Here is a 24,846-nt window from a genome sequence, read left to right as displayed (position 1 = left end):
CCGTCCCCTCACGCCGCCCCTCTCGGCCCCGCCCGCAGCCGGAACCATCCCCGTCCCGGCGCCCCGCGCGCTCTCGCTCTTTCCGGCCGGGCGCCATTGCCGGGGCTGCGGCGGGTTCGTTCCATCCCAGTCCATCCCAGTCCATCCCGCTCCATCCGCGCCCGTCGGGCCGCGTCGCAGCCATGGCCATCCGCTACCCCATGGCCGTGGGCCTCAACAAGGGCTACAAGGTGACCAAGAACGTGTCCAAGCCCCGGCAGTGCCGCCGCCGCGGGGTGAGTACGGGCTGTGCCGGCCCGCGGTGCCGGGCCGCCGCCCCGGGGCGGGTGTGTCCGTGTGTCCGCGTGTCCGTGTGTCCGGAGTGGGGACGCGACTCGGGGCCTTCTCCGTGGGGAAGCAGGAGGGCTCGGAACCCGCGCGCTGCCCGTGACAGGGGCCGGGCAGGGCTCGGCCGGGCGGGAGGGGGGCAGTGGAGCTTCAGGGGCCTCTGGACTCTCCCACTCTGTTTCTCTTGGTAACGACAACAGGCGACCCCCGTAAAACTGCCCGGTAATGGTGGCTCGGGGCGGTCCCGGTTCGCTGAGTGCATGGGTTATTATGAGGCATTAACGCATCTGTGCCTTTCATACGCTCTGCTTCAGTGCTGACTGTAGCTGTGGTGTCCGAGGGGTGTAGCAGTGGAAACCTTCGGGATCTCATGGCCCTGCTTTCTCCAAAAGCGGTGGTGCTGCCAGTGTGCGAACCCCCCTCCGTCTTGGGATGGAGCGAGGACAGCACACCTGGCCAAGCTGACGTGCTCCGTGGTTCCTGCCAGGGATCAGCTCCCTCGGGACATCCCGCAGCAGGGGCTCAGAGTGTGCCGCAGCCCTTTGCAGTCCTGCCCGGGTATACCAGTGCATGCATCCCTTGTGATCCGCGTATCTCCTCCCTCCCCGCAGCGCCTGACCAAGCACACCAAGTTTGTGCGGGACATGATCAGGGAGGTCTGTGGCTTTGCGCCCTACGAACGCCGCGCGATGGAGCTGCTCAAAGTGTCCAAGGACAAACGTGCTTTGAAGTTCATCAAGAAGCGGGTGGGTCAGTCCAGCCTCCTACCGAGGATGGCAGAAACTGCCGTGTCAGCTTTGTGTTTTTCTGCCCTTACTTTGGCATACTTGGCTTTTCAATTACTTCATTTTTTCAGTTGTTTGGGAAATTACCAGTGTAATCTGAGGGACTGAAGGGGATGGTCCTTGGGTGGGAGATCAGGAGATGGACACAAATGTACTTAGCCAAAAGGCCCTGAGCTTAGGATCCAGGTTTGCCATGCTGTTTTTGCATGGTTTGCATGTCTGGTGTGGGGGAGAACAGCACTGATGGAGATTGGGTACCATTATCCAGGAAACTCCAAAGGGGATTCCTTGAGGGCAACAGTGAGGGCTGAAAGCAGCTTCTTGCTCACCCCAAATCAGTGGGTGGAAGTGCCACTGAGATGTGATGGCAGCCCCCTGGCTGGAGGTTTGCAAGACTTTACCATTCTGCCTGCTTTTGAGTAGAGTGTCTGCAGTGGCACCTGCAGCAGCCCCGGTGTGTGCTGGGTGAACACTGACTGCCCTGCTCTCTCCCCACAGGTTGGCACTCACATCCGGGCCAAGAGGAAGCGGGAGGAACTCAGTAATGTCCTGGCAGCCATGAGAAAAGCTGCTGCAAAGAAGGATTGAGTTGTACACGCTGTGACACAATAAAGTCCCTTCTCCCAAAACCAGGGTAGTGGTACAAGTACTTCAGTGGGTGCTGCTGGGGGATGCTGACAGGGCCCTGAACTGCAGCCATGCAGAATTTGTATCACTGGTTTATTTTACCTGCAGCTGCTGATACTGGTGGTGCTGTGCCTTACTGTGGAGGGAAATCCTCCAGACCATGTGCAGTCTCAGGACACAGAAGTCTGCAATAGCTAAATTTTACCTTCTCCCACCTCCAGACCTAAATGGTGGTAGGAGGGAAGTCAGTGGGCAAAAACTGCTGTTGAAAATAGTAACTACTTTGCCCTCCCTCGGGGCCCATGAGCCTGTTCCTTGTGCAGCTTTTCATGTTCCTGTTTCCCCTTGTACTCTCTGTTCACACCTGTCTTGTGCAGTGTGTTAGCAAGTCATGGAGTCAGCAAGAACTCTGGACTTCAGCAGGTGGATTCTTTTTCTGGGCTCCCTTGCTGTGAAATGATGAGGACTGTTCTTCCTGCACAAGGAAATACCTTTCAACTAGACTTCATGTAACTACTCTTTCCCTCTTTAAATTCCTTTTCCTTAGCATTCCTTGTAAGATGAAGTATTTTAGTTCTCTGGCCCCCAAGCCTGTGCTTACTGACATAAAACAGTCATGTCACAACACACTCTGTGAACGTGAGAGCTATTGCGGAGGCACAGGCCATCGATGGTGCAGCAGTGCTGACTGCTTACACTGAGCGTGGCTCTTCGGCCCAGATTTGCTCTCCTTAAGCTTGGAGTTCTCTGTGGTGCCACTGACCTGTGCCTGACCCTGGAGAACCGGGTTCTTCAGCAGCTGAGTGTACCAGCTCTGCTGAACTGTCCTGGGTTTCAGCATCCCCTCAGCGTAGCACAGCCTTCTAAGTCAATTTAGATTTCTCAGAGCTACTTGCCTTCCACCACACCAGGAGCAAAAGCTGTGCATCAGCCCAGCCCTGGGTGTAGAGTTCAGTGTTTTCCCATAAGCTGTACTGAGATTTACACTGAAATAACTGAAACATCTTCAATGAGAAGAGACCAGACTAGCCACACTGCTGGTGGCTGATAACATGCCTGTTCTTTTGGTAAAATCAGAAATGCTTTATTGTGGATCATAATTCAGTATTAAAGAGTGAGAAGTACTTTATTCTAGCAGAGCCATAATTCATTGGGCAGCTGCGCAGCAGCAATAGCTCCACGTCCCCTCCAGGATTGCCCCGTCACCCATCCTGGGCAGAGGCCGAGCGAGGGACTGACCCCCTTCCACGGGGGGGCACGGGGTGTCATCCCCCAGCGGGATCCAGCTGTGAAAACGCTATATCAAATACCTCCTTGTAGTGTTCCACAAAATGCACTTCCAGTCCCTCTGTAATGAATCCAGCAAGGTCATAATAATCCTTCTTGTTCTCTGATGGCAGAATGATGCAGGTAACACCTGCCCTCTTCGCCTGTGGGGAGATCAAAGTAGGGCAGTGTTGAGTCCTAGGAATCCCTCCATCTACTGGAAACACCCTTCTCTATTTCTGAAGCAAGAGCAGTTATGAGAAGCATGATCCAGCTTTACTCTTCTTTGGACAGCACCAAGGGCATTCCTGACAAGATGTCACCAGCATGTTCTATATCTCCCTTCAAGCCCCAAAACACACACTCTCCAGTGCCACCTCAGCTGCAGGACACATTTTAGGAGGATTATGTGAGCACACTAGGGGATTGTTTAGAACCATTCATACTATTTTAGAGTTATAAGTGTATGTGCCAGCTTGGGTGAGGATAAAGCTTAGGATAAAAGTTAGAAACAGGTTATCAGACCAACCTACCCCATCCATACCCTTAGCAGCATTCTAGAGAACCTTTTCGTAGGGACAGCTGCCCTGGAAGGAGCATAGAACACAGAGCTGCTCCTCCTGGGGCAGGTTTGTACCCATCACTGCGTGGGTGATCCTGCGTTTAGCCCTGTGACCCCTCACACTCCTGCAAAGGCAGCCAGTCAGTGCCACAAGACACTGAGCGCAGGCTGGTCCTGTGCTGCCACAACCAACCACCCATTTTAAAGTCACCCGAGGAAAAGCAGTTACACTGCACAAGGCTGTAGCCCAAACAGGTCTGGGGACAAAACCCTGCTGTGGAGCCCCAGCTAGACAGAGAAAGAGCCACAGAAAACTGTGTGTGCTGCAAGGCTTATGTAGGCTGGAGTTGTGCAGATGAAAAGTAGGGAGAGAGATTCAATGCTTGGAAAGGAATTCTGAAAACTGCAATGGGTTGAAACCAAAAATACAAGACACTAAGTTCCTTTTTTTTCTAAAACAGATATCTGTATGAAATGTTAAGTCAGACAAATTCACACTGGAACAGAGGCTGGATGTTAAAAGATATACCTTATGGATTCTGTCAGATCTCCACTGGATGCCCTCCTTAAACAGGCACTTCAGCCCAGCACAGATGATTGAACTGTGCCAGTCTGTGACAGAGCAGACAGCTCTGACAGTCAGTTAAGGCTGTTTTACCTTCAATTCTGCCCATCTAGGTAGAACTGAACTAGGCCAGCACAGCTGGCCTGGCGCAAAGCCTGGGGTCCCATCCCTTCCCTTACAGCCGAGATCCCCATGTTCCCCTGCAATCTTTTCCACCCTGTGGATGGAATCACTGCCTCTCCCACTGCAAGGAGCAACCCCTCTGGCTGTGCCAGCCCCGGTGAGCCCAAACCAGGGCTCTCTCATGGATGATGCACAGAGACACGAGAAGAGCTCTTACCGCAATAGTCTTCTCCTTGATTCCACCAACAGGCAGAATTTTTCCAGTCAGTGACACCTCTCCAGTCATGGCTACGTTCTGCCTCACCGGGCAGTTCATGGCCAGCGACAGCAGCGCTGTTACGATGGTGCACCCTGCGCTTGGTCCGTCCTTCGGGGTTGCTCCCTGTTTGAAAAGAACAAAGTGCAAGACCCCTGCCTCCAGCTCATTCGAGGAGCAGCAATACCCTTGCCCTTGCTGTTTTAGCATTGCCCCACTTTCACGGGGTCTCACAGAGGTTTTTGAACAAGTGTCACTGATGGAATCCTGTTATTTCAGTTGGCTGATCTATTAACAGCTGTGGCATTCCTCACCTTATTCATGAGGAATGATCCATGAGTCCACAGTTTGGTCTCTGGCCTGATGCCACCACCATACTCTTTGGACTCAGGACTTTGAATAAGCAACATGAGTGAAAAAAAGAGCACAAACTTTGAAGTTCTTTGTTAGACCTAAGAAAACTATGGAAACAAGAAACAGAAGTCAACAGCACAAGGGAAGACCTTCAAGAGTCACAAAATAGTGGAGGACAATACTGAAAATCATTCCAGGCAGAAGAGATCATCCAGTATATAAAGCCCCACGAAATCCAGGCCTAAACTAGTGAGAGTCTGGATTTATCTAAGATCAAACAGATCTTTGATGTAAGCACAGAGGAAATGAATGTTTGAGAGGGAGTACAGACAGATCACATCTGTGCTTTTCTGATCCTCCAGGAAATGAACTCACAGACAACAACCTGGTACCTGGACAGAGGATGCAAACAGTCCAGAAGGAAAACTCGGGCAAAATCAAAGTACAAAACCTGCCATCAGTAAAGCACCTGCCCAAAGCCTGTTACAGTGTGTGAGCCTCTCTGACCACTGTGTGCATTTGTTTTCAGTCCCAAATACCGAAGAAACCCAATCCCTGCCATTATCCGGATTAGGAACCATGGCAGAGAGATCAAGAGTAGTATTTTCAACTATGTGTAAGTGACCTGAAGCCTTTACCAAGGCCCAGTAACAGAGACCTAAACTTTGGTGCCCTTGTAACTTCATATGATATGAACTTTTATCCAAATCACTTATCTCTGTGTCACAGTTTCCCCCCACCCTGAACAACCAGGGCCTACAGGTACAACAAAAGCTTAGGATTCCTTGGAGCATTATCCAAGTCCTGTATTCTTGCCACATGCTTGTTGCAGAAAGGAGTGGAAACAGCTCATAAGAAGACTTTCATGGGAACCTGAGGAAAACATCTTCATTCCTAAGTTTTACTGCTAAAAGAGGGCATTTCTGCAGCATGTGGACAAATGAAAAGCCTTCCAGCTTCACGTCTAGGGGAGCAAACCAGCCTGGCTGCTGTGCATGCTCTGTGAACTCTGCTTCAGTTTACCTCTGGCACATGCAAGTGAATATGAGAAGACATAAGAAAGTCATTGTTGGGGTCCTTCTGCATCAGAAAGGCTCTTGCAAACGTGTAAGCAATTTTGGCACTCTCTTTCATTACATCTCCCAGTTGCCCTGTTACTTCAAGGGACCCATCCTTGCTCTCCTTGTCTTTGGGTCGCCTCAGGGAAGTTTCAATAAATAGAGTGGAACCTCCTAAGAAAGAAAAGAAAAACAACAAATGAAAGGAAAATCAAACCAGAAGATTTTGGTGATGCAGAAGCAACATCAGGAATATGAAACGCCGCCTCTGTGATCAGATACTAGCCTTGGGTAAAGAGCAGCTGAAACCTGCTCCCCAAATATGTTCAGGAAGGCCAGCTAGAAATCTCAACAGTCTCCATTCACTGCTTTTTTGGACTTCACTCTACAAACACAGATGCAACCCCTATTTAGTGGAAACAATCAAGTTCTTACAATGGTTTCAGGCTCTTTGTTTCCAGAGAGCAAGATGAGTTTATATTTTAACACACTTCTAGCCACTTCAACTCTCCAGTGCCAGATATCTATTTACCTTCTCCACCATACTGATCATTTCCCTCTTAACCACTTTAATTCTACCCAGGATCAATTTGAGTATGCAGGGGTCATCTCCTTTGCTGTGTGTGCTGTATTTCCATCGTGTGGTGCATATAACCCCCAACTTACTAGGGGAGTAATTCAACAAAGGGTAACCAGCCAACTGCACCCCCCAGACTGTGCTGGAACACCTGTACCTGCCCTCGACACGGAGAGCCAAGGCAGTGCTGGACATACTGACAGACACAGCTCACAGCTGCACCTCCTGCCTGTAAGGAAGCAGACAAGGTCTCGTCCTCTCACAAGGACAAGAGATGTTCATGTTTAGTCAGTGCTTATGTTTAGTCACTGCTGTTCCTGATGTCTGTGGTTCATGTGGGATATGGAGCTAAGAAAAGCGTGTGGGTCTGAATTGCGGATGGGCCTGGGTAAGGGAATAAGAAAGGCTCCCTCCTTCAGGGAAGAGGAGTCAGGACCAAAGAAGTTCATTTTACTGGTGCCAGTAGAAGAACTTCACTGGACTCAGAAGGGAAAATTCAGTTTGATTATCACATTCAATTTTTGAAAATGATACAGAAATGTAGACATGAACCCAGAATCATTTTGTCTCACCCATAGCTGTCCAGGCCAGACCCATCACCACTCCCGGGGGAGTGGTTTCATACATGCGATCCACAGTGAAGATGGGCTTTCCTACAAAGTCCTGCAGGTTTTCAGGTGTTACTTGGACCATCTCTGCTTCTCCGCTCACAATTTTATAGGCAGATTTCCGCAACACCTGAGTGAGATAGTAATTTGTCTCTGTAGAAAACGCTAAGAAGGCTGAAGCACAGTGGCCACAGTTACACATAACTTTCCCTCACCTTTTCTACTTGCTTCTGCAGATTCCTCACCCCACTCTCTCTGCAGTACTGCTTGATGAGTACAGTCAGGACATCTGATGAGATTTTGGCTTTGTTTTCATCCAAGCCACACAGAACTCGTGCTTGAGGGACCAAGTACCTCTGAAAGAAATAATCCCCCACACCCTTCTGTTAGTATTTTTGACACAAGCCTGGTGGTTCCAATTCACTCAACTTCTCTCTCCTGTTAGCTCAATGCCATTTTCTGGTGTCCTCAGCTTATGGAACACTGGAGTTACTTTGACTGGGTGTTCAAATCAAAGGAACTCTGTCCAAAATCTTTTTGGGCACAGTTGGATGTAAACATGTCAGCCTGACTCTGCTGAAAAAATTCTATCAGATGTAATTCAGAGCTCAAGAGTGGTTTCTCTTACCTCAGCAATTGCAAGTTTCTCTTCTGCTACATATCCCGACACGTTGATCACTTCCATTCTATCCCGCAGTGGCTCTGGAATCGTTTCTGTTACGTTGGCAGTACAAATAAAAAGTACCTGGAAGTATTACAAGAGCATATTAAGCACTTTCATTAACCTGCTGCTTTACTACAAGCAACAGTTTTCAAGTTCTGTGTTTCTCTGTCTGAAGGGCTAAATCAAGATCATCCTCTCCGTGGAATTCAGTTTTTATTAAAAGAAAAGTTTTAGAGTTTAGAACTCTGTAGTAGGAAGTTCCCTACCCCCAAAATAAATGGTTAGATAAACACATAGCACAAACTGGGAAATCAGAATGGTCTCATATGGACCAGAAAACTGGAGAGATCTATATCTCACTTGTAAATTTTTTTCACCTTCTAAGAAATTAGCACAGAATGACCTAATTATCTATAGCTGTTCCTAATCCATCAGTTCTGCAATTAATGTCACCTATTCAAAAAGTGCAAAGACAACCAATTTCAAAAGCTTTTATATCAGCATTAGGCCACCTCCCTTGACATCAACTCTGCCAATCATTACACAAAAGGATAAATCCTGCCTTTTTAAGCAGAGACCACACATCTGTGTGTTGCTGGCTCTACAGGACACATGCTGGTGATCATGTTCTCTCATGCAAGACACTTCAGTTAAAGCCAGCTCCTGCAGAGATAGCTGTTTACCACTCATCCCTTTCCAAATGAATCAAGTGTCAGCATCTTTTCACAGACAGAGACATTGATACACATTCATACATTTCAGCTCTACAGCCTCTGCAGAAGAGAAAAATACCTTTGATAAATCCACAGGAACATCAAGATAATGATCCAAGAAGTTAGAGTTCTGTTCTGGGTCCAATAGTTCTAGGAGGGCTGAGGACGGATCCCCTTGATATCCTCTTCCTATTTTATCTACCTGTGGGAGAAACAAATTTAATGCTCTAAGAAGTTTCTTACCACGATAAATTCTCAAAGATTTTTTTCAAGGCTCAATCTGAAAATCTTTCTGTGTCTGTTTATAAACCTCCACTACCACACTTCAACTTTTCTATGCATTCACCTAAATCCCCACATTCATCCTTCATGAGCACATGACACACCTGACAAGACACAGAATTTTGGAGTGTTGCAGAGAAGAACTCTGAAGTCTCAGGCAGTGTGCATACAATAAAAGCAAGTGAGTTACCATGGATTAGTGGGCTCTACTCATTAAGCTGAGATAAGCTGTAAGCACAGACCAGAACACTCACTCCACAGTGGCAAGACTACAGGGTGCTAGTTTACACCATTTCCCTAATATGTGAGCTCAGACACTCTCCTTACTCTGCCCAAGGTGCAAATGCTTACACACAGCCACTCAGCACAGCCTGACTAGTGCCCTGTGCTGCTGTCACAGTCATAAGCTGATTGAGACTCATGGGAACTTCCTCACCAACATCCTCACCAACCCCACTGCTCCCATAGGGCCACTCGAGTGGCTGCCCAGGACCATGGCCAAGGTGGCAGTCCCTTCCCACACTGTGACCTCTCCTTCTGAGGACATGAACAGGGCTGCCCTCCATTGCTTCTTCTTCTTGGGAGTAGCATCAGATGGACTTTATGCAGTTTGCTGCTACAGCCAAGGCAGGGCTCCTCACCAACACCACTCAAGCATCACAACTTACAAGTTCCATTACTTTCCAAATCAAGATATTCCTTGGTTACATCATATTGCAACTCATGATGCAGTTTCTTGGCCCCCCATACCATTCTCAAGGCATCTGCTGTCGGCCCTTCCCAGGTCAGTGAGACCTTCAGTCTATTCTGAACACCTGGTATTATATCCTGTCCTTATCTGCTCTTCCACAAAGCAGTAGGCTGGCAGCCCTGACTCATTTATTCTCAAATCAGACCACAAATTGACTAAGCATCTTATTCCTTACAGTCTTGCTTTAGATGTGCTAAGAGAGTGACTCTTGCTAATGATCACATGGGCAAGAGTGGTTTTGTGCATAGTGTTGTGCCCACACCAAGGTAAGGAACACAGGAGCTACAGAAACCTCTGAATATCCAGCCAGGTCCATTAGGATCCTCGTGATCCAAACAGATGAGAAGGGCAGAACTAAAATTTTAAAGTTGGAGTCTGTTATAGGAAGAGAAAACAAAGGGTCTAAGGTATTACTGTCACCCTATGAACTTAGGAGCTCAGCCTCATTTGAATAAGAAACCCTGGGATTTTTAGGAGAGTTATTGCTTTATCTTTTCTACTGGGGTCAAGAATCAGTACAAATTTTTAAGAGCAAAACCTAGAATAAAGACCCAATACCTCACCTCATCGATCAGTATGAGTGGATTCTCTGTCTTGGTCTTCTTCAGACACTGAATGATTTTTCCTGGCATTGCTCCAACATACGTCCTCCTGTTTTATCAGAGGGAACCATTTAGGGAACCATCGCACAGTACAGCACACATCACAGAACACAGCATGCAGCTCACAGAACAGGTATATCCTGCTGGGAAACAAGTCTTTATTTCTTCTGCATCTATCAAAAGCATTCTCCATCTGGTCTGTTTCTAGTAAAGAACAGACATGAATTTTGGCAAAATATCCCTGGACTATAGCTTTTATCTTTAGTTTTAACCACTTTTCAATGAGAGGAAAGCAAAGAGGTAAGGCTGAGAACAGAGATGTCTGAATTTTATTGGGTTTTGGGTAATGTTAGAAAAGGGAACGTTTCATTCCCTTGATAGGGACAAAAACTGAAGAGCAGTGTAAATCAAAAGATACACTGGAGGAACAAACTGCTAATAGCAAACCATAATCTTTCTGCTAGAGGGAACTGGTACCCAGGAACAAGCAGCAAGGGTTGGCAGAACGGATGGAAATTACACACATTGTCCAACTTCAGCTGGGTTCCTATTTCAACAACATTAATAAAAACTGGTGGATAGAGAAACTGCTCAAGTCACACACTGACCTGTGTCCTTTTATTTCTGCTACATCAGTCATCCCCCCGACACTGAAGCGGAAGTACTCTCTGTTTAGGGCTCTGGCAATGGAGCGGGCAATGCTGGTTTTGCCAACTCCGGGGGGGCCATAAAAGCACAGAATCTTCCCCTGGGTGGATCCTCGCAGCTGGCTGACTGCTATAAATTCCTGTAAAACAGATGAAGCACCAGTAGTGAACAGAAGGCAACAGCAGCAACACCAAAACATGTTTGTTATCAGGTCAAGCAACGAGCATTATACACAAAACTGATTCTCAAAGAAGCTGGGGAGGGCAAGGGAACAGCTAAGTCAGGACACTGGTTCACCTCTTTCCCCTCCAGTTATTTATACACTTGGTTGCCCCTGGGTTCGGTACTCATCTCACCAGGAGAAGCAGTCTCTCTCTCCACTATCTGAGAGTAAGAAGACAGACTTCTAGGTCTTCTCCTAGCTTCCCCAGTTCTCACCTGAATCTCTCAAGCTACATGTGAGGATCTCCTATTGTACCACTTCCTCTGTGCTCAGTTAAGCTTGTATCTTTACACACTTCCATGCCAGACAATCCTCAAGTAACACTTAGAAGCTGAGGAATCAAAAGATACCAGTTCAGAACTGAAATCTCAACTGCTTATACACTTACAGTGAAGGAATGATGTGCAAGTGGTCAGAGATGCACTTCCCCTGTAACAAGCCAGTTATTTGTCAAAGACAAGCCTTGTCTCTTCCCTCTACAGCACTGAACTCCACAGCAATACTACACAAGGACCACAGCACCAATCCAACTAAGGCTCAAACCTCTGTAGATATTCCTTGGTACTTTTAAACATCAGCCTCTATCGCATTGCTGAAACATGGGAGTCTTCTCCGTGTCACATCACTAATCAAAGCCACAGGCCTGTAGGATGCAGCTCAATCTATTCCTGTAAAAAGGCTGGGCCCAGTCAGCATGACTAGTGCTGGCAAGCAAGAGACAAGACTGATACTCAGAAGGGTTATCTGCTTGCAAGTGTGCCACAACAGGCTTACCACAAATCACTGACAATATAAATCAGATAGCAGGATTTAGTTACGAGTCTTAGGCACCAGTAAGGGAGACCAGCCCTCTTTGGCTGTCAGCAAGGAGCTATTTCACCTTTATCTTTTTACCAGAAGAGACTGGAACAAGGCAAAACCCAAAATCCCAGGGTGTCTAAGAGTTTACTATTCATTGTATTTAACAACACTGTACTATTAGTTTAGTAGATGTCTATATGGCTTCTGTGCACAACAACTACTGAGTGGCCTAATTACCATCAGTGCTGCCCCAAGGTAACATGAAGCTCTGCTCTATACAGCACGTGGGAACAGCAAAAGAAACTGCTGTAATTACTACACTCTTTGGAAGGAAATGGCCAAGTTGAAGGCCAGCTACACTCAAAAGCTTCACCAAATCCACTAAGCTCTCACCACAATTTGTTAATGCCAAGTCTCCACCTGCCTCCCCCTCCACTTGGCACTCTCATGCAATTCCCCAGTACAGCACAAATCCTGCTTGTGCTGGGATTGTTTTTCACTGCTTGAATGCATTGGCTGCTGTGAGGAGGAGTCTACTCCTGTCCCCTGGAAAGGCAGGCAGTTCCCACAACAAGTTGTTGAAATTTTTGCAACTTGTTGCAATTGTCTGCTCTGATCTAAAACAGCTCCCCTAATCAGAGCAAGCAGAAGCAGGACATACTCAAGCAAAAAGTGACAGATATTGCAGAACAAGGCAACACTGAAAACTGCCCTGGCCTTTTTTTTTTATGAGGTGCTGCATTGCACAGACCGCAAACCCTTCAGCATCCAGCTATGGGGACAGGCAAAGGTTATGAGGCAAACATGCACCTCAGCTAACTTCTCCCCTCTTTAGTGCAGAGCTATGAACAGAGGTTAAAAGTGTTTGGGAAAGGTTGTAGCTTTGTCAGTCACGTGGAACAGACTGAGTAACATCCAGAGACTGCTTCCCTTGGACACTTCCTCACTTGCTCAGCACTGAGTGCAAACCAGTACACTGCAGTCTGAAATGAGAATACGACCTTCACTGCCACAAGTAATTAAACACATTAACTAATCACATTCAGTTCTTTCATGTAGCTTTCTGTTTGATCCATGAATTAACACCAATACAATGGAGAGCTACCATTTGAAACACATCCAAAAATGCCTGTTGCTAAGCAGAGTGTGAAATGGGACACACTGCCTACTCCTGCCTTACCAGAATTCGCTTCTTGACGTCATCCATTCCGTAGTGATCCTCCTCCAGCACTGCCTGGGCTCTGCTCAGCTCCAGGTTCTCCTCGCTACACTTACCCCACGGGATGGATGTCAGCCAGTCCAAGTAGTTTCGTGTAACACTGACAGAAACACACACATGAGAGTGATTTGACAACAACCAGCTCACATTCTCCGCCACTGCCTTCCCAAACAATCTCACCAGAACAAGTGGGATATAAACTATTCATGGAAGCGAGGCTATGAAAAGAACATCATTACCTGGACAGTCATTGCTAACTGTCATAGGTTTGAAAAGAGATGTTGGAATTTTTTTCCCCAGTGTCGAAATTTTTGGTTGCATCATTTGCTGTTTATTCGGGTTTGTTAATAAAGAACTGTTTGGTTTCATTTTTTTTTCCTTTTCCATACTTTTCGCTTGAAGCCTTTTAATTTCAAAGTTGTAATCTTGTTAAACTTAGACACTAACCTTTTGTCTTGGTCTTCATTCCCTTGTCCCTTTCCCCACTAAAAAAACCAAGCTTTTTTTCACAGCTTTTCCTTTTCTGAAAGACCTAGATTTCTGCATACAAATTCCCTATATGGTTGTTTTGGTGTAGGGCTGTCTCCTGTCTGAAAAGGAGCAGGACTGCTTGTACACTCTACACCATATCAACTGTTTGGATCAGGTTACAAAACTTAAAAATAGAAAACAAGTTTTCTCTGTCTCCCCAGTAGACAAAGACAAGGCAAAGAAGAATGATTCCTGGCTCAGAAGCAAGGAAAAACAGCTGGATGTAAAACACTACAGAGGAGGAGATATAGGCAGGTCTGCATGGTGCAGTGCCCAGCACGTTGTGCACAGCAATGGGCACAGCCAAGCACAGCTGGGCTGGTGGGCCTAGGACTCACCCCATGGCACTCACCACGCCCACAAAGCTCTGGCTTTTTTCTGCCCAAGTACCTCCTTTGCAAACTTAAAACCACTGTTACTACCTGAGGGAAAGGGAAAGGCACTAATGCTGGCTGGGAAGTCCAGTGTGTCTCTTCTATGATTTCTAAGATGCTGCTCATTCAAATTATGTGTTTGCCCTCAAACACAGCCTTTTATTCCATAAAAGGAACTTTTAAAAGCAAAGACTCGGGACATTAAAGAGTTGATGAGTACACCAACTGCTGTATTGTACAGCACACTCTGACTCAACAGATAAGAAATGTTCAATTTGAGCTCAGTTTCTGACAGCCCATGTCACAGATCACGTGTTATAAACTATTCCTTTGCAATTCCAACCCTGCCCCAACACTTTAGGGGCCACCTCAGTAGCTTAGCCAATGTCATTTGTTAACAGCTAGCTTCTCTCACATCTGCTGGAAGTACTGAAGTACAAGGAGGAAGAGCCAAAATTAAGGGCAGAAAAAGAATCACTGCACAATTCACAAGGTGGAACTAATTAACTGCAAACTTCTTATGAGACTGCAAGAGAAGACCTAAAATGATCAAAAGAGGTAAACTACAGAAGTAAACACAGGCAACTTGGAGAACAATCCTATAATTTGATCATATGCTACATTCAGAAAAAACAACTATGACATCAAGAGAAAAGAAACTCTTAAGGTAAGACTTTTGCAGAACTGCCTTGATTTCTCTCATTCTCCCAACTAACCCTAACAACAGAGGACACAGCCATGCACTCACTTGAATTCTGAGGAGTGATTATCCAGCAAACCCAACTTGTTCAGCTCTTCATCAATCACATCCATGACATGTTTTGGCACTACCAGATCCTTTAGTCGCTCACGGAATTTCTCTTCTATCGCATCCTTGTCCTCTTTTTCCAGACCTAGTTCTTTCTTAATGATCTTCAATTGCTCTTGGAGAAGATACTTGCGATGTGTTTGCTTGATCTTCTCCTCCACCTAGAAAAGCAACAAATACAGTGATCTGTTCCTGGCACAACCCATCTAACATCAAATGCTTCCAAATACTTCTCAGTTATGATGTTCCCAGCAACTGACAATACTACTTGGGAATTATTTGCAGCAGGAACTCTACAACGTTCTCCAGCGCCCACGTCTTGGTGGCCTTCACTTGCCATCATTCAGTGCTTCAATGTTTTGTTTGTGTTGGGGAGACCAAAAGCTGAGCAGAGTAAGCCAGATATGATCTCCTTAGTGCCAAATAGAAGGGACTAACCATTTCTCTCTACCTGTTGCCTGCACAGGGCATGTGGAGCCCAGTATGCAGTTGGCCTTCATTGCCACAAGGACAGTCTGCTAATTCATGGCAAGCTTCCTGCACATCAGGGCTTCAAAGTCCTTTTCTGGAAAGCCGTTTTCTATCCTGGTTATTTCAAGCCTGGTGTGGCACTACTAATTTCTCTTTGCAGAACTTGAGGAGGTCCTTACTGATTCCCTGATGGACATCACTGGTAGCTGGCTGCAGTTAGACTTCACCTTGTTGATCACAACCCTTTCTGCCCACTAGTCTACCCAATTTTTTCACCCACCTTGTATTACATCCTTCCTGTCTGTAACATCCCAATTTGGTCAGACTACTACTATGGCTGACCTCATCAAAGGCCATGTAAATGTCAATGTACACAACAGTCATTGCTGGAATCATAAAATCATTCAGGTTGGAAAAGACCTCTGCCATCATCTAGTCCAACCATTAACCCAGCACTGCTAGCCCCACCACTAAACCATGTTCCCCTTTTGTGCTCTGGGCCTTCTCATCAGAGAAGACAATTAGGCAGTTTGTTTTTGGAAAATCCCTTCTGGCTCTTCCAAATCATGTTCTCCTTCATGTGCCTGTACAGGACTTAGAGGAGAATTCCCCCTATAATCTTTGCAGGGAATGGGGCAGGCTGACATGCCTGTAGTCTCCCTGATTCTCCTTCCTGGAGGTGGGCACGGCATTTACCTTTTTCTTCTTACCAGGAACCTCCCCAGTCACCACAGTGTTGTAAAGAGGAGTGAAAAAGCCAAAATAATGACACTGATAAGCCCCCTCTGCATCCCTCAATGCTTCCCATCTGATCCCACAGACTTCATCTGTCCAATCGGTTTAAGAAATCTCCAACAATTCCAACCCTGGCCCAAAAGCATTTTACACTTAACATGAATTCTAAGAGATCCAGTTATTGGGAGTAAATAAACCCATGAACTTTTGACTCAGTATACTCAAATATTTGTACTTCACATACTTCATTACCATTTTAATGCAGTTATTGTAATCTGATTAAATCTTACAACAGAAAGGAACTACTGCAGTTCATAGGAGTTAGCAGAGGGTCTTTCCAAGTAACAGTGTGCTATTTACACTATTATATTCTCTATACAGTGTTATGCTGTATATTGTTACACAGGTGCTGGGTAAACTGCAGACCTTTAGGATTTATCTGCTTGCATGAAATTACAAATCAGACACAATTTAACAGCAGATGCTGTAGCCTCATGTCTTGTTACTTCTACTATGTGCATGAAAAACAGGCATTTCTAACAGAAGAATAGAAAATCTTAACTCTAAATAATGTCCCTTTAGAGTGTGTACCATTGCCTTGCTGCAATAAGCATCACAGCAGTGGACATCATATAAATACTCCTAAGGTATTTGTTACTTGAATACCTTACCTCTCTTCCGAGGCGCTGCTGAAGTTTGCTCAGCTCATATTCCTTTTTCAGAAGGGAAAGAGCTTTGTAAAGCCGTTTGGGAATCTGTAAAAGACACAAAGTGAGTTTTGAGATGCTGTACCCTTGTCAACCTCCAGTGAGAAAGGCAAAATAAAAAACTCCAGCAGGTTGTCTGGGAGAACTCACCAGCACCTGCAGATGTGGAAAGACAAACTTGTGGCAATTCCACAGCGTGCAAAGAAAATCATTTGTCACCAAAGATGCAGTGCATCAGTAACTATGCAGAGTAAATCAGTACTAATGATTTACTATATCCTTCAACAGGAATCTAGTCACTGATATTAACACATCATCAAACATAGCACTGAAGTCTCCTCTGCATGGAGGCTGGTGAAGAAAACATGACATACAACAGATGTACTGATTCCGCTCGCATCACTTGAGCTAAAAGCTTCATCTTACACTGGTTTCTTCCAAGATGTCTTGAAGTTCGTGTGACTCCGCCCCTGTCAGGGCTGCACCCATGTCACTCAGGTAGATGGGGTTATCCACGACACGCTGCCCAGCCTGCATCATCTGAAGCACGGACTCCCTGAGAAAAAGGGTGATAAGCCCAAAATGCTCTGTGAACTTTTACATTCAAAATTTTACATTTACTTGTTATGACAGTGCAAACAAATGAAGCACAGCTCAGTTTCATAGCAACTTTTATTAATTTCACGAAATCAATACTAAGTAACAAACACTTGATTAAAGGAATGATCACTGATACATAAAACCAAATATATGAAATGCTCTTCTAACATATATGTAAGATTTTTTGATGCCAGTATGCCAAGACTTTTATCCTGCTCATATTACATGGATCAGATCACGATACTTATTGCAGTGAGCTTCACTTCGACCCAGATCACCTGCTTTAGGACTTAATCATCCTCCCTCGTTTCTAAGTTGCACATCAGGTTCTCAAAACTTCCCGTTTCCAATATCAGATGCAAAAGCTTACATCCCAAAAAGTGGAATAGAAAAATCTCAGCATCCTCCAGCCTGAGAAGATGCTGTTCCCAAAGTAGGGCAGCACATAAAGACATACCTGTACAAGGGATTCAGGGCAATGATGTCCCGGATTGTTTTAACGATTTCTGCAGTAAGTGCCTATAAACACAACAAAAATGTAATCACCAAAAGAATGGAAAAGGACAGGCAAGACCTCAGTACAAACATGACATTCCCCCGACCCTGGCCACGTGCTGCAGTGGTGTGTTGATAGTACTTGGTGCTAGTGAAGTTACTGCTCAGGGGAAAGGCAGCAAGGCCTACAGGCTGCCTTTCTGCGTGCACAAAACTTGACTGGCTCTTGGCCTACAGGTATGATCAGGCTGAGCACTAAAGCCATCTTTGAGCAAAGACTCAGTTTGATAGAGGACATCACACAGATTTAAACACAGCCCAGCCTCGTCACTCAGTAACTTCTTGAAGTCACCAGTTCTAAGGAATTAAACTGTTGTAATAAAAAGTCATTACTTTCATAAAATCCCCTCGTGCAGTGACTGTGAAAAGAACGAACTACTTTCTGAAGCCTGAAATTAGAGCCTGATTTTAGAACCCTTTCTTTTAAGCAAGAAATGTAGGTGCAATTCTACAGGGCAAGTCCAGGCTTTTATAATTAATTCACTTACTTTAACCTCTTCTGTGATCTGAAAATCTTCATGAACCACATTCTCTACTTCTACCATGAGAACTTCCTGTGAGGAAGCAGCTACAGGATCAAGCACCAATTCCACAGCTTGGTCCTTTGCTCCAGGCTCCTCTTCAGCCTCTTTCTTAGAGCGCTTTTGTTTCCTCCTTATTTTCTGTTTGTTCTCAGGCTCCTCAGGCTCAACCTCCAGTTGCTTGTTTATACGAATCCTGAAAGCCAAAAGAAAACAGCAACATTTAATCCCCCTGTTGTATGTAATTTCAGCTCTTTAGCATGAAAAGAAGACAGTCTAAGTTGTATTTCGAGTAAACTAAAATTTCAAACTCTGACAAAGGTGACCAGCTGTACTTGTTTTGACAAGATTTAGCTTTTGCTTCATTTTATCAAAATAAGGCTTGATTTAGTAATACAGTAATAAGTGGTAGATACTGATAGGTCTTACTAAGTAAATTTACAATAAGTAAGTTGCCCAACAAAAAAGTTTCCTGACCACTGAATTAGCCTATTGGTACGAGCAAGTTTTGAGTACTCTTGTCAACAGAATACCACACACAATTAAGTTCAAAACATTTTCTGGAGGGTGAGGTTGCTGCTGGTGGCAATCAGTGCTGGGTAGCAGAACATTCCCTTGCAGGGCACCTGGAACAGTCTGGCAGCAGCCAACCCACCAGTCCAAACAGCCCCAGCTGCTGCCCTGACCCAGAAGGCATCTAGAAGGTGTAAGGGGAGAACTAAAAGAGGGATTTAGAAAGGAGAGGACCCACATTTACAGGACACCACATTTCGTTATTTTGGCTGCTGACACAGGAGTTTCCTTTTCTGTTTCCTACAAATGCTCCTCAAATCTGATATCCAGTGGGGTTCCCATGAACATGACTGACCAGTGCTCTGCATCTCAGCCTATTCCCAAGCCAATTCCCAAGTCAGACCTGTAGAATCCAAATCCTTCCAAGTTAGAGGGAAATATTTCCAAGTAAACCAAAACCAGCAGCTGCCTATTTCCAAAATCTAATCAAACACATTGTGCTTTGATAATGCAGCAGGCAGTCATTTGAAAGGGAGTTGACTTGTGAACTCACATAAACTCAAGCTTCCACAAGTACTACTCACACTTTGCTGTCCAGAAGAAGTAAACTGAGTGGAAGTAAAGTGAGTGGAAGGAAAAAAAGCCATGCTCCAAAGCAAAGCCCATCCTGAACCTGTTCCCCGCCATGTTTCTGTCCTTGTATTTTTAATTCTAATGGAAATTAATTGATACTTTTAAAAATACAATTTTATATTGTCTTAGCTCAAAATATTTGGCACAAATAGTTAAAACTATATTTTCAGTAATAATCCTATTTTCTTCAGTTCACTTCTGGGGCAAGATTATGTAGGCCAGACATAATTACAGTTCTGGACTACCTTTTTTTTTTTTGGGTTGTTGTGTTGGTTTGGTTTTTTGTTTGTTTTGTTTGTGGGTTTTTGTTGTTGTTTTGGGGGTTTTGTTTGTTTGTTTTTAAAAGCAGAAATACTGGCTTGAATTAGTTCCAGAGAATTTTTTCACTATTACTAAAGCTTGCTGTCCTTGTCAGAGTAACTGCTAAACTTCGGCTTAATGAATGTTTCCTTGCATCACATCATGATTTATATGAGAATGACATGCACTGTCTCTTCCTTTTTTGCAGCACACTTGTCAGAACTGTAAGAGTACCTGGAATGTTGGGGTACCAGAGCACTCTCAGGATTCAGTGTGGTAACAAAGCAGAAGCTTGCCATACACAAGTTGTGTAGAAAAATGCACATAGGTGGTGAAAGCGATAAGGGGATCTCCCTGTTTGCACAGGGGTCTGGTGAGATGCAGTGCAGAACAAGCAACCAACCTTCGGTGTCCCATGACGATCATCCGCAACTTGTCTCCAAGGTCCTGCATTTCATGAATCTGGACAAAAGTTCCCATCTGATATATTTCATTCAGATCTTCCACCACATCAGATTCATTGCTATTGAACAAAAAAATTGGGGTAGATATTCAGAAACTTGAGATAGCAGGTCAGATTAAAAAAGAAAGAAACAATCAATCACTGGTTGCAGAACTTTAAACTGGACTTAGGAGCAAAGACATTCAATCCCCACTGTAACCACCTTGGAGCCCCTTTCCAAATCATCCATGTACCTGGACAGCTCATCTCCTTCCCAAACAGCAGCCTTTTCTAAAGCAAGACTCTGGCTCCCAGCAGTGCTGGTGGTGGCAACAAAAACTGTCATAGCATGAGGATGGTCCAAGACTGTCGTGGGTTTCCGTGCCTGGGGAGCTACAGGGGTGGCTTCTGTTAGAAGTTGCCAGAAGCTTCCCCTGTCCTGTGGAGCCAATGCCAGCTGCTCCAGGATGCTGGCCAAGGCCGAGCCAATTAGGAATCATAGCAATGCCTCTGGGATAACATATTTAACCATAGAGGAGTGTTGGGCAGAAAAAATTCCAGCCAGGGAAGAGTGGAGCGAGAACATGAGATAACAACATAGACACCAAGCCCATGGAAGACCATTGGGGTGCAGAGACACCTCTGCAGTCCATGGAGGGGCCCACACCGGAGCAGGTGGATGCAGGAAGGAGGCTGTGACCCCATGGGAGGCCCAGGATGGAGCAGGGTCCTGCAAGAGACCTGTGGCCCGTGGAGAGGGAAACCCATGCTGGAGTGAGTCTTTTCCCAGGTAGGATTTGTGGCCTTGTGGGGGACCCATGTTGGTGCAGCTCGTCCATAAAGCACTGACCACATGGAGGAGTGACCCACGGGACAGCAGATTGGGAAGAGCTGCTGCCCGAGGGGTGGACTCACGTTAGCAGCAGCAGAAACAACAACTGACTGCAACCCCCATTCCCTGTCTCCCTATGCCTCTGTGGGGGGAGGAGGGAGAACATGGAAGGAAAGGGGGATTGGGGGAGGTGTTTTTAAGACTCTTTTATTTCTCACTCTCTGGCTCTTATCCTGTTAATAATAAATTTGTATCAGTTCCACTTTGCGTCTGTTTTGCACATGAAAGTAATCAGCAAGTGACCTCTCCCAGCTCTTATCTTTATGCATGAATTCTTAGCTGTTTTGTTTTTTTTTTCTCTCGCTCCCGTGTCTAGTTGAAGAGGGAGGGTGATAGAGCAGCTTTAATGGGTGCTTGACATCTGGCCAGGGCCAACCTACTACAAATCCTAACCACAATTTCTGCAACGCTACCCAAGGCAGGGAATTTCAGATGACAGCTTTTAGTGTAAATGCAACCCAGACATGGAAACAGCTTATTTTTGTATTTTTTAAAAAGACCAAGAGAAACAACTTACTTGTCATCCTTTTTAAGGAAAACACCTGCATAAGGCTGGGCAAGACGAACTTTCCTCCTCAGCAGCTCAACCAGTTTCTTATTTTTCACCTAGGACAAGAAGTATGGGATCAGAGGTGGCTTTTCTGTAAGCTTTGCACTCTCAGGATATAAGGCCATGCATGGTGACACCCTACAACTAAATTATGAAGTTTGAGCATGTATTTTTCTAGTCTTGCCCCCATTAGAGGACAGTAATATGGAAGTAGAAAAGTATTAGAGAAACATGAAATTTCAGTATTTAAAACAAGTCACTTCATAGTCAAGATAAGACAAGCTCAAAGGCAGGAGGAGGAACTAGACCTAATCTGCATAAGTCTTACAAGCAAGAAGCCTCTCAGTTACTTGAACAGCACCTTGTAAGAGTTTCTGTTGCCATTGCTGTTCCTTTCCCCTTCTGTACCTGCCTGTCCCAGCTCTCCACTCCTGACGGGGAACCAGTTCACCCTTCCCCATCAGTTGCCTGAATTCTGCTCACCAATTCTGTTAAATCCTCTTCTCCAAAGCCCCCTCTGCTCAATTCCTCTGCTACACACACCTCTGCTACCTGAGTCCCTGCTTTGAGTTTCAGCCAGTATTTCTTCCTGGTTTACTTTCTTACTCCCTTCTGCTCTCTGGATGCCACACACCTGTCCCTGGCAGATCTCCCAGCACCACTGGAATGGTTATCACAGCAGGCTGAATCCTTGGTGACCAAGAAAATAGGTCCTTGTGAATTCTGCTGTTGCATGAAGTTACTCTGCCAACCACTGACTGTTCTTCAAAGCCATGGATAGAAGCTGCATCGCTCAACGCTTTGGTAACAACTAGCATGGTTCTGACAGAGCAGCAGGAACAATACCACCACTGTTGGCCTTTTCTAATCTTGGCACACCTACTTTAATTTTGCACAATGTTTAGCACAACTATGCTTATCAGTGCCACAGATATTAACAGAAAGAAAATTTATAACTCCTTATGCACCGTAGAGACTTCACGTTGCCCGGAAATGAAGTATTAAATTGCAGCACAGTGAATTTGCAGGGTAAGAGAGAACATTTAGCAATACTGTAAAACACTGCTGATCTGTGCATTGAAATCAAGGACTTTTAAATATGTGTTATATGATTGCATGTCTAGAGATCTTAACAATATATAACCTTCTCCTTCCCCCCAACACATCTATAAGTACAGTAGAAGCTGCACATATTAGATTTGAACATGCAGAAAAATACTATAGTAGAAATAGTAATAAGTCATACTACAGGAACAAGAAAATACAGATTCATTTTTTGTTACATTTACTTCAAAATCAGATTAGTAAAACACTAGAAAGGCACAAAAGTACAAGTACTTGTTCCAGAATGGGTTTCATTTCAGGAGAAAAAAGTATTTCTGGCCTGTGAGCTCAAGTCACACATCAATATAATTTATATAATTTATAGCTCTTTAAAATCCATATGGGATGCAGAGGGGAAAGATCACACTTTGAAACGGTGACTGGCATCCCCCTGTCTCAGCACCCTCCTACACCGCGGCCGGGATGCTCTACGCCCAACTCCTGCTTTCTCCTTGCACCTCACCAGCACGGGTCTCGCAGCTCTGCCACCAAACCAAGGACACATTTGCTTAACCTTCATCAGAGAACACGGAGAAGACAACAAACTCCGAGGGAGTCTGTGTGAATCGCTGACCTTCCTGTCAGAAGCAGCGCTGCTGACGCAATACCTGTGAAACTTCGGCTGTCCCAAATAAACCCGCTATCGCGACAGGCCCGGCTACAGAGCCCGAGCTAAAGGCCGAGCAGCAGAGGTCACACCCCCTGCCCTGCCCGGTGCTCTGCGGTTCAAGGAACCTGCCAAAGCAAAGGGAGCGGCCCTGAGAAGCGGCACCGCCGGCGGTGACCCCGCACGGCCGGGGCTGGCACTACCGCGGGACCCCCGGGGGGACCGCCGGCCCGCCTGAGCCGCCCTCGGAAGCGCTGCGAGCGGGCCCGGGGCCCCCGGAGCGGCTCCCGGTCTGGCGGGGCCGAGCTCCGCTCACCTCGATGATCTTGATGAAGCGCGGGAAGACGGGGTTGCGCGTCACGGCGATGAGCGGCACGTTGGGGAAATGCTCCGGGACGAGCAGCGGCGTCAACGCCGTCATGACCGGCCCGGCCCCGCCGCCCTCCGCCCCGCCGCCGCCGCCGCCGTCCTCGCCGCCGCCGCCGTCCAGCGCATCGCCCCCCGGTACACCGCCGGGGCTGCGCTGCTGCCAGCGCGGGCCGGCGCTGAAGGCGGCGCGGGCGGGTGGCGCGGAGCCCAGCGGGCCCGGGGGAGCGGCGGCGGCCGCAGGAGCCCAGAGGCGGCGCCGGGAGGGGCCCAGCGCGGGCCCGGACACCGCGGGCCGCCAGCGCCCGCACAGCCGCCACCAGCGCGCGGCCGCCATGCTGCGCGCGCGCCCCCGCCGCTTCCGCCCCGCCCGCAGCGCCCGCCCCGCCCTCCCGCGTGCCCGCCCCGCCCTCCCGCGTGCCCGCCCCGCCCTCCCGCGTGCCCGCCCCGCCCTCCCGCGTGCCCGCGCGCACGTCCGAGCCCGCCCCAGGGCCGCGAGTTCGAGCCCTGGCCCCGCCGGGTGGGTGCCTGACCCGGGGTGCGGCCAACGGCCCAGCCTTCCTTCTCCTCCGCCGTCCCCTGCAGCCGGCTGCCCAGGCCGCTCCCGAATATCTGCCAGGATGGAGACTCCATAACCTCTCTGGTCACCCTGTGCCAGTGCTCCAACACCCCCTCAATAAAAAAGTGTTTCCTGATGTTCAGGGAGAGCCTCCTGTGTTTCAGTTTGTGCCCATTGCCTCTTGTCCTGTCTCCAGACACTGCTTAGAAGAGCCTGGCTCCATCTTCACCCCTCCCCTTCAGGCACTGATCTACATTGACAAAATCCCCCCCAGCCTTCCTTTCTGCAGGCTGAGCAGTCCCAGGTCTCCCAGCCTTTCCTCAGAGAAAGTGCCCCAGTCTCTCCATCATCTCTGCAGTCCCTGACTGGACTCTCTCCAGTGTGTCCATGTCTCTCGTAGTAGGGAGCTGTAGGGGGATACTTTTGATTTAGATGATCAGTGGAACATAGAGGGGTAAGAAAGTGATTGTATTAGCATGTGAAACCAGCCAGAGTATTGTACGATGTACCTTTATTGCACAAGTTCACTGTAAGGCCCATTGTGCCTTTAGCACAGTTAACTGGATG

General features: G+C 46.8%; 2 protein-coding genes across 2 annotated transcripts; one reads left to right on the top strand and one right to left on the bottom strand.

The window, feature by feature from the left end:
* The first annotated feature begins 62 nt into the window (after positions 1 to 62).
* On the top strand, positions 63 to 1,744 carry RPL36 (ribosomal protein L36). Its single transcript, XM_027899589.1, has 3 exons — positions 63 to 275; positions 939 to 1,073; positions 1,611 to 1,744. The coding sequence occupies exons 1-3, from the start codon at positions 183 to 185 to the stop codon at positions 1,698 to 1,700; spliced, it is 318 nt and encodes a 105-aa protein (XP_027755390.1). The 5' UTR covers positions 63 to 182; the 3' UTR covers positions 1,701 to 1,744.
* A 1,061-nt stretch (positions 1,745 to 2,805) lies between these two features.
* LONP1 (lon peptidase 1, mitochondrial) lies at positions 2,806 to 23,799 on the bottom strand. The gene is made up of 18 exons (XM_027899576.1): positions 23,671 to 23,799; positions 21,611 to 21,699; positions 20,163 to 20,282; positions 18,281 to 18,509; positions 17,695 to 17,756; positions 17,064 to 17,193; positions 16,602 to 16,685; positions 14,665 to 14,885; positions 12,973 to 13,111; positions 10,729 to 10,907; positions 10,082 to 10,169; positions 8,565 to 8,687; positions 7,737 to 7,853; positions 7,324 to 7,464; positions 7,073 to 7,238; positions 5,889 to 6,097; positions 4,473 to 4,637; positions 2,806 to 3,169 (listed from the first exon to the last, which is right to left on the bottom strand). The coding sequence occupies exons 1-18, from the start codon at positions 23,773 to 23,775 to the stop codon at positions 3,005 to 3,007; spliced, it is 2,532 nt and encodes an 843-aa protein (XP_027755377.1). The 5' UTR covers positions 23,776 to 23,799; the 3' UTR covers positions 2,806 to 3,004.
* Positions 23,800 to 24,846: the final 1,047 nt, after the last annotated feature.

This window comes from Empidonax traillii, unplaced genomic scaffold (genome assembly GCF_003031625.1).
Source record: "Empidonax traillii isolate 1590-97213 ecotype Southwest subspecies unplaced genomic scaffold, ASM303162v1 scaffold677:size394641, whole genome shotgun sequence".
NCBI classification, from domain to species: domain Eukaryota; kingdom Metazoa; phylum Chordata; class Aves; order Passeriformes; family Tyrannidae; genus Empidonax; species Empidonax traillii.
The sequence above is the reverse complement of the archived record's forward strand: the minus strand, read 5'-3'. Positions and strand labels throughout refer to the sequence as shown.